At 65.7% G+C, this 10,910-nt stretch overlaps 1 protein-coding gene across 1 annotated transcript; it reads left to right on the top strand.

Moving 5' to 3' along the window:
* Window positions 1–3,417: 3,417 nt before the first annotated feature.
* Window positions 3,418–8,852, top strand: PARD6A (par-6 family cell polarity regulator alpha). The gene is made up of 3 exons (XM_075160785.1): window positions 3,418–3,526; window positions 4,758–4,980; window positions 7,760–8,852. Exons 1-3 carry the CDS (start codon window positions 3,464–3,466, stop codon window positions 8,545–8,547), a joined length of 1,074 nt encoding a protein of 357 aa, XP_075016886.1. The 5' UTR covers window positions 3,418–3,463; the 3' UTR covers window positions 8,548–8,852.
* Window positions 8,853–10,910: the final 2,058 nt, after the last annotated feature.

The following is a 10,910-nucleotide window of genomic DNA, read 5'->3' as shown; positions in this document are numbered from 1 at the left end:
TGCCCGCTCCCGCCTGCTTCGGCCTCGCCGCCGCGCCGCGGCGGGGCTTGTTTGCTGCGGTCCCTTGGTCACCTGCTCAGGGCAAAGCTCCACCACACATCGGCTTCGGCAGCAACGCCAGTTTTAGGGATCCCTGGCTTCGCTCTTCCCTTTCCCTTCGCCCCCGGGAGCAGCACAGCTCTCCGCAGGGCCCTGCGCACGCTGGATCCGCAGCCTGATCCAGGTGAAATGTTACCTTTTTTCCTATGGTTGTTTTGCCAGATCTGCGTAGCTACCTCAACAGGTTTGTGTCTGACTTCATGGGGACAGGACACACCATGCTTCTGCGTGGGGCCAAAAGGAGTGCGCAGGGGTGTTGGGAAAAGATGATAATGCAAGAAATTATCACTGACAACAAAAAAAACCCCCATGAAAATGTAGAACAGCATCTTCTGAGTCCTCCTCCCCATACCCATCTTCCTTTGAGATGTGATCCGGCACTGGGAAAACCAGTGGTAATGATCCTGATGCACCAGGAGGGGGTTTTAGTGTACTTTAAAACAATATCACAGGAATGTGAGAAGTCAGATTTGTCTGTCAGCACCATGTATTTACCCTGCATGTTTCATTAGCTGCTCAGTATTCCTTGGCAACCAGACCTGTTGCCCAAAGGCATGGATGAGTTTGCAGCCAGTACCAGGTTTTGCAGCCAGAAAAGACACTCAGCCACGGGGATGCATCACCTCGCAGCTTCCTGGGGAAGAGCTGTGCCATGGGGCATCACTGCCTTGGGAGCCGACAAAATCGCAAAGAAATGAAGCGAGCCTACGTCTGGTCTGACGAACCCCCCGCGGCTGCCAGGGTACATCCTTGCAGGGATGGAGAACGCCGGTGGAGCCCATTCCCGTGTTGCATCCCTCCCCAAAACGAGCACCGCGGCAGCAGGAGTCGTCTCAGAGCTGAGGCTGCGCTCCCCGCCTGCTCTGCCCTCGGCTGTCCCTGAGCAGGCTCAGGTGGGCTTTCCCTCCCCAGCCTCAGCTCTGTGTCCCCACCAAGCCAAGGAGATGCTGTCAGAGCTATCTGCCGCTCCTGCTCTGCCGGCAGGGACCGTGATCCGTGTCCCCCAGCTCCTGACCGCGGTGGGAGAGGGAAAGACAAATGCAGTGTCCAAGGCCGCCCTTGCCAATGTCCCCCGTTAAGCTCAAGGTGACTTTGTTTGCTGCTCTCTGGGTTGCAGCCTTCGCTCGGCGTACCCGGAGGTTTCCCATGGGTGGCAGGGACAGGGTAAAGCTGTGGAGATATTAGTAGCAAACCAGGTTCTCAGGCTCTGCGTGTGTGTTTTGCTGGGACTCCCTCTGCCGTTGCTGGCCCGTGGACCGGGTCAGCAGCTGTAGTCGCAGCGCCAATGCTGCCCTGAGCTCAAACTCCCGTGTTTCTCCTCCCTGCCATGGACAAGGGGGGCAGAGCTCGCTGAGCTGCCCACTGCCCATCTCCTGCCCCACCCATAGCTGGGAAAACCGTCCGCTCACGGGAACGTGCTGAACAACCTTATCCGGGTGGAGGAGCAACCTCCCGAGGTGCCCACCAACCCGAGTGTTCCTGTGATGCTAGACCTCGGCAGCCCCCCTCTGAGTCAGGGGGTGCTGAGCTCCCTGGAGAGCCCGGCCCTCGCTGCCCTCAGCCGAAGCAGCCAAGAACTGGTGGATCTGAAGTCGGTGGACATGTCTGGACGTTTGGTAGCACGTGCTCCAGTCCCAGAGGCTGATTCAGAGCTCCTGGTGCTAAGGCAAAACAAATACCTGCCCCGATACTGTCTGCTGAGGTCTTGCTCTGTAGCTTCAGATTCGGGGACACGGCGCAGAACAGAAGGTGACCAGCATGTCACCCCCACCGTCCTGCTGAACAATTAACTCCGATTTACCAAAATTGGAAATGAAGGGCTGCAAGCTTCTTTTGTCACTGGTGCCTGCGTAAACATTAACCCTGGTGTAAATCAGGATTATCTCTCTGACCTCAACACAATTACTCTGTTTAAAAAAAAACTGGGGGGGAGATTGCTGATGACTTTACAGCTCTGTGTGCGGTCAGGCTCGTTTTCACCGCGTAGCAATCTTTCGGCGCAGCAGGAGCAGCTGGCAGAGAATTTGCCGGTACGCCGGGAGGTGTCCCGCGGCCTCGCAGCCTGGCGCGCTCCCTTTGCTCACCCAGGTGCGGTGACGCAGGGGAAGAGCCTGCCAGGAGCCGCAGTCCGGCTTATGCGAGCCCGGTGCTGCGGTGATGCCTGGATCTGATGCAATTTCATGCCGTCCAAAGGTTGCTCCGCGGGCCGGGATAGGGCAAGGATCAGAGGACGGCGCGATCCAGACAAGCCGGGCTGATTGTCGGGGTTTGGTTCACTGTGTTTACTCGGTAGGAAGCGCTGTGCTTGTGAGGTGTCTGGCTTTAAAAAGCGTTTCACGGCCCTGTTGTCGCGGCCCCTTCGTCTGGTGCGGCAGCTTCCTCGGAGCCCCTGAACAAGACTTCAGTCTTGTTTAGGCGCTGGGGCTGGTGCCCCCGGTGCTGGCAGCCCGTGAGCAGGCAGGGGGCTCCGGCATCGCGCAGGCAGAGCAGCCCCGCGGCGGGGTCTGCGGGGAAGGGGCTGCCTGTGTGTCTCTGAGCATCTCTGTGCCTGAACAGAGCCCGTTCTGCCGGAGGCGCATGCTGAGGGCATCGCTGCGGCCGCAGCCGGCAGCACCCGAGGAGGTGCGCTCTGGCAGCGCCTCCGTTGCCGTACACGCTCTCGAGCCGCTCCCCTCCTTTCGCTCGGTTGTTCCACCGCTTGGTAAAGCGAATCATGGCCGGAATGACTAACCTCCCCCGGCCCGCGCTGCTCCGGAGCCGTAACAGAATTTTCAAGGGATAACAACCGGAGGGAGCGTGTCACCAGGAGGCTGGAAACAAGCGCCACGGCGGCGTCTCGCGGGGCCAGGGATCGTCCCGGCTGCCAGGCTGCCCCGGCGGCCTGCCGGCCCAGGGGCCACCAAAGCCGTGGCAGCGGGGAGCAGGCAGCCCCAGACGAGCGGGGGAGGCGGGACGCTCCGCCAGCGTGGGATCGAGCCACGCTGAAATATCCCCGGGGGGACCCAAGGCTGCCACTCGTGGGGATGCCAGCCACGTGTCAGAGCCCAGTGTCCCCGAGGAGGGGCAGGCGCCCGCCCCTATTGATTTTAATTGCGCCACTAACGAGGCTCCCGGTCGCGGCGGGACGGCCGGGGCGGAGGGGGGGGACGGGTCCTGCCGCCCGCCCGGCCCCGCCCCCGTTGCCACAGCGACGTTGTCAGCAACCCTCCGGCCACGCCCCCCGCCCCGCCTGGGCCAATGGCGCGGCGGCGCCCGGCCTGCTCGCCGGTGACGTCATGGCCGGTGAAAATCCCCCGTGGCCGCGGGAGCGGCGGTGGCGGCGGCGCGGCCCCGCGGCCCGGTGCGGCCCGGCCCGGCCCGCAGCATGGCCAAGCACCACCGCACGCCGGCGCGCTCCGCCGAGCCCGTCATCGAGGTCAAGAGCAAGGTAAGCGCCCGCCGGGGCCGGCGCCGGCGCCGGCGCCGGGGCCGGGGCCGGTTCCGCCGGGTCACGGCCGGGCGCACCGCCGCCGCGCCGGGCAGCACACGTGGGGCGGCACCGCGCACCGGGGAGCGGCGCGGGAGCCAGGCCGTGCGGGAGCTCCGCTCCGCTCCCCTGCGCTGCTCTGCGCTGCAGCAGCGCTGCCGGGGCCTCCCCGAGCCCGGCCCGGCCCGGCGGCTGCGGCGTCCCGCCACCACGGGCTCTGCCGGGCCGCGGGCCGGCACCGGCCGTGGGAGCGTCGCCGGGGAGCGCTCGCCAGATGTGCGCCCTCGGCCGTGCGCAGTGCTGGCAGCCCCGGTGTGCGGCATGGCCCCGCCGGGGTGGGTGTGCTGGGTGCGCGGTCACCCCGGGTGCACACCTCGTCCAGATGTGCTCTCGCCCAGATGTGCACGCTCAGCAGGGCACGCGCATCCCCGGCTGTGCCATCACCCGGTTGTGCACCCCCAGCGAGGGATGAAGCCCCTGCTGTGCGTCCAGATGTGCTCGTATGGCTGTGCGCTCACCCAGATGTGGTCTCTCCCAGATGTGTGTGCTCATCCAGATGTGTACTCACCCGGCTCACTCAGATGTGTGCCCTCATCCAGCTGTGCCCACGCAGCCCCGTGCTTACCCATATGCGTGCACTCCCTTGCTGCACCCTTGTCCAGCTGTGCGCTCACCCAGCTGTGCCCTGCCTGCCCGGCACCCCCGGCGGGGTGCGCGGTGCCCTCCTTCCCGGGGTGCATCGGCTGCTGCCTGCCCTGGGATCGGTGTGACCCCCCTCGGGCAGCACAATCCTTGTGGCATTCCTCAGCCTGTTCTTAATTGGCTTCTCCTTCGTCGTGACTGAAGGAGGCAATAATTAACGCTGTTGCTCATCAGGTGCTACGGCAGCGCCCGTGTCACAGGGAAGGGCCTCCCGGCAGCACAGTGCCTGCCATGGCTGGCGGTACGGGCAGAGGGTCCTTCCTCCGCCACGTGGGCACCTCTCTGCCTTGTCGCTTCGGTGTTTGGGCAGGAAAACAGCTCTGCTCCTTTTATTTTGCTTTTGGGACGGGCTCTGGCTGAACGGAAGCCGCTGCCTTGGTGCTGCTGGGGCTCTGGAGCCGGCGGTGCCCTGCCTGCATCGGTTCTGCCGGCCAGAGCCAGCCCTGCCCAGCCTCACCCTCTTCCTCCTCCTCCTCTTCCTCCTCTGCAGTTCGATGCCGAATTTCGCCGCTTCGCCATGAAGCGCTCCGGCGCGGGCAGCTTCCAGGACTTCTATCGCCTGCTGCAGACGGTGCACCAGATCCCGCGGGTGGACGTGCTCCTGGGCTACACGGATGTCCACGGTGACCTCCTGCCCATCAACAATGACGACAACTACCACAAAGCCCTGTCCTCCGCCAACCCCCTCCTCAGGGTCATCATCCAGAAGAAGGGTAAGTGGAAGCCGGAGAAGGGCGCCGAATCCATCCTCCCCATCAAGGGAGATGAGCCACATCCCGTGGTACCACTGGTTCCACGTCTGGGCTGTGCCGGCGGCGGTGGCAGCCGGTCGCGTACCTGCCAGCCACCACTATGGCAGATGGATCCGGAGGTGGTGGCACCGCGAGGCTCCCGGAGCCCCACCGGGGCTGTGGCACCCACGCGGGCTCTCCCTGGCAGCCCTTCCCCATGGCAAAGGCACCCACGCCAGCCCGGCCCCGCGTGCCCCGGCGAGCAAAGGCAAATTCTTGCGATTCACCCCTTTGAAGTTGTGTTTTCCAGCAGGGCTTGCGTGGGCTCCCGGAAAACACCATGTTGCTCCCGTGAGCGCCGCGCCTGGAGCCCGTCCGGCTCCCTGCCCCGAGGCAGTGGCAGCCAGCATTTTGGCAGAGCTCTCAGGGCGCCGGGTGCTGCCGAGTTTTTGGTGGTGGGAGGAGGCTCGTTTCCTCCCTGGCTGCCCGGGGCTCACCCTGACCGCAGCGGTGTGTTCCCGGAGAGCAGCTTCCTCGTGCAGGAGTGCAAAATCGCCGTGATAGCAGCGTCCCGGCGAGGATGAAAGCCTCCCGGTTGACAAACACCCTGGGTACGTCTCCTCTTCGCTGGGGAGATGGAGACGAGCCTGTCCCCTTCCACTTGGTTTAGTAGCACCGAGGCTTTCTCTTTAGTAGCACTGTCAAGCAACAGTGCCCAGAGCCAGAGCCTGATCTAAAAGCTCCCTTTTCCCCAGCACGGCACCCAGAGCGACTCCGAGTTTCCAGCTCACGTTAGTGGTACGCAGTCCCTGGGCGAGGGGCGATGCCGGTGGCCGGCCCTGGCTGCTGTGCCAGTTTGCCTTGGCTCTTGCATCGGGGTGGTGGACACCCCCTGGACGTGCCTTTCTTCTGGGGCCACGCAGCGTAGGGGCCGGCAGCGGCAATCCAGGCTGCCGGCGGGAGGGAGCCGGCGCCTGTGGTGTGCTCAGGGGCTGTCACTGCCGGCACTGAACCATCCCCTCTTCCTGGACCAATGCCTGGACCCAGGCTGCGGCACGGGGAGCCGGCGCGGGGCTGGGTGTGCCGGGGCTGCCGTGGGGGCATTGCTCCTGCTCCCAGACCCACCTCATCTGCTGCTGCGAAAAGCCTGCGAGGGCCCATGGGCGACCGTGCCAAGCTGGCATGGTGTGGAGGGCGGACAGCCACAGCCCTGGCAGCGTAGGCAGCGCGATAAGGAGGGCAAGGAGGCAGCGCCGGCAAGCCCCAGCACCTGGCTGTGCCCACGGGAGAGGGGCTGCGGGGCCAGCAGCACCACGGGAGGCGTGCGGAGAGGCCAGGAGCAAGCCCTGGGTGAGTCATAGCTGATTTAAAATGGATCCAGGTCATCCCAGGGCTGGGCTGTCGTCGAACCAGTCCGGATCGGCAAGGAACGCGGCTGCAGAGCCTCTCTCGCACGCCGGGTGCGGGGAGCTGTGCACACGCGTGTGTACGTAGGTGTGCACCCGTCGGTGGGCTCTGCGGCAGCCGGTCCTGCCGCAGGGGGTCAAAAAGCAAAGGCTGCAGCTTGGCTCCTCTCCGTGCCCTCACCCCATCAGGTGAAACTGTTCCCCCGGGGCAGCCCGGCTGGGGACGGTGGCGCAGGCCCTCCTTAGCTGGGCTTGGCTCGCGGGAAGGGCAACGGAAAGCTCAGCACATCAGGGCTCGTCCATGGGGTGCTGGACCTGCCTGGCCCAGCCACTCCGCGCCCCTTGGAGAGGAGCCGTGCGCTGAAATAACTGTGGGAAAGCCTCCGCCGCCCTTCCCTGAGCTAAAAATATGCCAGGCTGTGTGTGCAGGGAGATATTTATAACCCAGGAGCCCTGGCAGGCTGGCTTGGCTAGGGAGAAATGCTGCGTCCCCTGGGCTTGGGGGCATCCCCAGTGCCCCTGTGGCTGGAGCAGGGTCCGGGTGCTGGTGGGGGGCACCGTGGGGAACGCGCCGGCAATGCAGCATCCAGATCTGGGAAAGGGATGGGGAGAAACCAGAGAGGGCCCAGGGGATGCTCCTCAGCACCTGGTGGATGCGACAAGGAGGGGACGTGGCGGAGCTGGGCCCCACAGAGCAGCCCCAGGGCAGGGTCAAGGAGGAGGGAGTGTGTGGTGGTGCCAGATGGTGGAATGAGACAGTGGCACAAATCGCAGTTTGGGATGTTCAGGGCCCCGGGGATGCTGCAGCCCTGGGATGGGTCTCCAGGAGGTGGGGAGTCTCTGTCCTGGGGGATGGCAGGGCTCTGCAGGACCCAGCTGCGGCCATCCCCATCCCGTGCCAGCGATGGCCCTGCTCCAGCAGGGACAAGGGACTCTGGTGCAGTCTCACGGGGCTGGACTCGCCCTCGCGGAGCTGGCTGCCGCTGCAGCACCCCCTCATGCAGGTGGGGGGTTCCCTCTCCCCAAACTGGGGCACGGCCATGGCTCCCGGGCCGTCAGGGCTGGCAGCTCTAGTGTTAAGCTGCAGAGTTTGGCTTAAAGTGTGATTAAGGCTGAATCACTGCTTCGATCCCACTAATCCTGGCCTCATGTACGCTGGGTAATCCCAGGAGATGGGCCCGGCGGAGACAGGCTGCAGGAAAAGCCGGGGTGATGCTCCGGGGAGGAAAAGCCAGTGAGACCCGTGAGCAGGGCACTTCTCCCGCCGGCTCCCCTAACACCTGGGGCCAAGGGCACGCGGTTGCGTCCCCGGGCAGCTGCGGTGCCTGACCCGTGTCCTCCCTTGCTCCCTACAGCAGAGTCTGACGCCGGCGTCTTCGCCTCAAACTCCTTGCAGCGGAAGAAGAAGGGGCTGCTGCGCCCCACGCACTACCGAGCTAAGCCTCACCTCCTCATCGGCATGCCCCAGGACTTCCGCCAGATCTCCTCCATCATCGACGTGGACATCCTGCCCGAGACCCACCGCCGCGTGCGGCTCCACAAGCACGGCTCCGACAAGCCGCTGGGCTTCTACATCCGCGATGGCGTCAGCGTGCGCGTGGCCCCGCAGGGCGTCGAGAAGGTGCCCGGCATCTTCATCTCCCGCCTGGTGAAGGGCGGCTTGGCCGAGAGCACGGGGCTGCTGGCGGTGAGCGACGAGATCCTGGAGGTCAATGGCATCGACGTGGCCGGCAAGTCCCTGGACCAGGTGACGGACATGATGGTGGCCAATAGCCACAACCTTATCATCACCGTCAAGCCGGCCAACCAGCGCAACAACGTCATCCGCAGCAGCAAGGCCTCGGGCAGCTCGGGAATGTCCACGGACAGCACCCCCAGCCAGCAGACCCCCAGCCCGGCCTCGCAGTACCTGAGCAATTACAGCACGGCCGAGAGTGACGAGGAGGGCGACCTGGTCATCGAGAGCGACAGCGCGCCCCACTACATCTCCGGGGGCTGCCCCAACGGGGCCCCCCCGGACGGACCCTTCCAGCGGAGCCTGTCCCCGCGCAGCTCGCGGGGCTCCCTGCAGTCCCTCGGCAGCCACGACGGCAGCCCCGGCCGAGGCAGCGGGCGGGAGGATGGCACCCTCCTCACCCTATAGCCGCGGGGTCCCGTGCCACCCTTGGTGGCCGGCCAGGTTTCTGCGCAGCCGGGCTGGTCGTGGGCACCAGGGCGATGACGGGGCCAGGGGGCAGGGGCGGAGCGGGGCTGCCCACTGCTCTCTCCTGCCACCCGTGTCCCCGGGAGCCCCGCTGCGGCACCCGCTCCCGCCAGGCACTGCCCCTCCAAGCCCCCTCGCCTCCCACCCCCCTCCTTCCAAGCAAGTGGGGTTTTTTAATTGTTTTATCGAAATATGCATCATCAATTAATATATTGCAATGGACAGTAAAACCTTTTCTAGAAAGCACCCGCTTGTCCCTGGTTCGCGTCACCGCAGGGGCCGGACCCCAACAGCCGCAGGGCACAGCCCCCTCCAGGACAGCGAACAGCCCCAGTGCCATGGGACGGGGCAGGCTTGTCCCCCACCAGCCCCATCGCCCTGTCCCACGTGCTGTGGCCCATCCTGTCGTGGGCCAGCATGAACCCCGTGACCAGCTCTGCAGGTCTCCCGGGAGGAGGGGGACAGCGGGTGGGGACCCCAGCCCCGCCTGCGCAAAGCACCCCTGACCCTGGCACGTGTCGTGGCTTTGCAGCTGCACTGGGGGACCCCAGCGAGGCCCACGGCGGGGAGGAGGGGGGTGCACATCCCTGTCCCACGGTACATGTCCAGGCTGTTTTGGGCAACGAGCCTGGCATGGCGGCCCGACGCAGTTCCCACCTTGTCCCCGCTGCGGTGCCCTCGCTGTGCAGGGGACACGCCGGTGACGTCTGCAGGGAGCTGGGTGGCAGCCGGGCTGGCAGCAGCACGCTGGCTGTCACTCAGCCCCAGTAAACGCTGCTGGGGGTGGCGCAGCTCCATCCTCCTCCTCCCGCCCTGAGCTCAGGGGGGCCGTACCCACCCCTCCTGCCCACCTGGGGCTCCCAGTGCCCTCAGTCCCCCTCCCAGCACCGAAGTCCCAGGCTGATGGTGGCTTTGGCCTTTGCTTTGCTGCTGGCCTGGCCTAGCCCTGGACCAGCATCTTCCTGCCCGCGGGGAGGGGCAGAGCAACGCCCCAGCGGGAAGGTGCTACTGGGCCCCGTTGGACCCACAGCGGTGACAGCTTCTCCTCCTCCTGTCCTGGCTGGGAACAGGCCTGGCCAGGTCGCGGCTGGCTGTCCCCGTGGGCTTTCCCCCCGTCTCGCCACACCTCCTGCAGCATCAACCTTCGGCACCAGCGCCAACACCTCTGCCCCCACCCACCGCAGCCACATTTGCTGGCGAAGCACAGCCCAGGCGCAAGGTCCGGCAGGTACGGTGCACCTGAGGGCAGCGCTTTTCCAGCCCGTTCGCCCGAGCTGGACACGGGGGCTCAGGGCGAGCAAGGGCACCAGCACGGTGCCAGACCCTTCACGGCACAAGCGCTCTCCCACGGCCCTCGGATCAAATCCCGTGGGAAGCGAGAGCAGATGGTGCCGGGTGCCCTGGCCTGGCTCCCGCGGGGCGACGCTGGGCGCAGGCACAGGGACACATCCCGGCCGGCGCAGAGCCGGTCGCCTCCCCAGGGAAGGGGGGGGCTGCGTCCCAGCCCTGCCGGGGGCTGGCAGGGAGAGCAGCAAGGGCTGAGGCTGGCAGCCCCGGGGCGCCCGAGTGGGGCGGCACCCACGGCACACAGCCGGGGCGCAGACAGGCAAGGGAGCAAAGCAGACAGCGGGGCTGGTTAGTCCGGACTTGTTTAGGGCAGGGAGGCGCACGGGGGCTGGTGCTCGCGGCCCCCAGCTGCTCTCAGCGCCGTTCTCATCCAGCCGGCTCAGCCTGGCTGCGGCGTTTGCCCCGAGGGCGGCCCAGGGCAGCGTGGGGTGATTTCCCGGTTGGCATCTCACCTCCTCCGGCCCTCAAGTGCCAAAACTTCCCCAGCCCTTGGCAGCAGCGTCAGGCCCTGACGTCCCAAGGCACCGCAGAGTGCCGGTGCCGCGAGCCGGGCTGCACCGCTCTGCAACATCCCCACCCCGCAAAATCCTGCCCGGGATGGAGGAACCCCCCTCGGGGCAACCGTGCGCAGCACCCCCACCCCGCACAGCGAAAGGAGATGGGCCAACAGGCACAAGCTGCAACAAGGGAAATTTTGATGGGACTTCAGGGGAGAAAGCGTTCCTCCCCAGGGGGGCACAGCCCAGGCAAGGTGGCAACCCCATCCCTGGAGCTTTTCCTAACTCAGGTGGACGAGGCCCCAAGCCGTGGAGCTGGCCCTGCACTGAGCAGGAGATGGACCAAGCCCTCTTCTAGCTTAAATCTTTCTGCGCTTCACGCAGCAGGGTCCCTGCAAAGGTCTGCACGGGTCCTGTGGGGCAGCTGAAGGTAAGGAGGCAGCGAGCTCACCTCCACGA

The sequence above is a fragment of the Calonectris borealis genome, chromosome 12, assembly GCF_964195595.1.
Source record: "Calonectris borealis chromosome 12, bCalBor7.hap1.2, whole genome shotgun sequence".
Lineage (NCBI taxonomy): Eukaryota > Metazoa > Chordata > Aves > Procellariiformes > Procellariidae > Calonectris > Calonectris borealis.
Note: the sequence above shows the minus strand (reverse complement) of the source record. Positions and strands in the feature narration are given on the sequence as shown.

Bases quoted from the DNA above. Each gene is read 5' to 3' on its own strand.
- PARD6A (XM_075160785.1), top strand. From the start codon at position 3,464: ATGGCCAAGCACCACCGCACGCCGGCGCGCTCCGCCGAGCCCGTCATC. The intron at 3,527-4,757 runs GTAAGCGCCCGC...CCTCCTCTGCAG, and splicing joins TCATCGAGGTCAAGAGCAAG to TTCGATGCCGAATTTCGCCG. The intron at 4,981-7,759 runs GTAAGTGGAAGC...TGCTCCCTACAG, and splicing joins GGTCATCATCCAGAAGAAGG to CAGAGTCTGACGCCGGCGTC.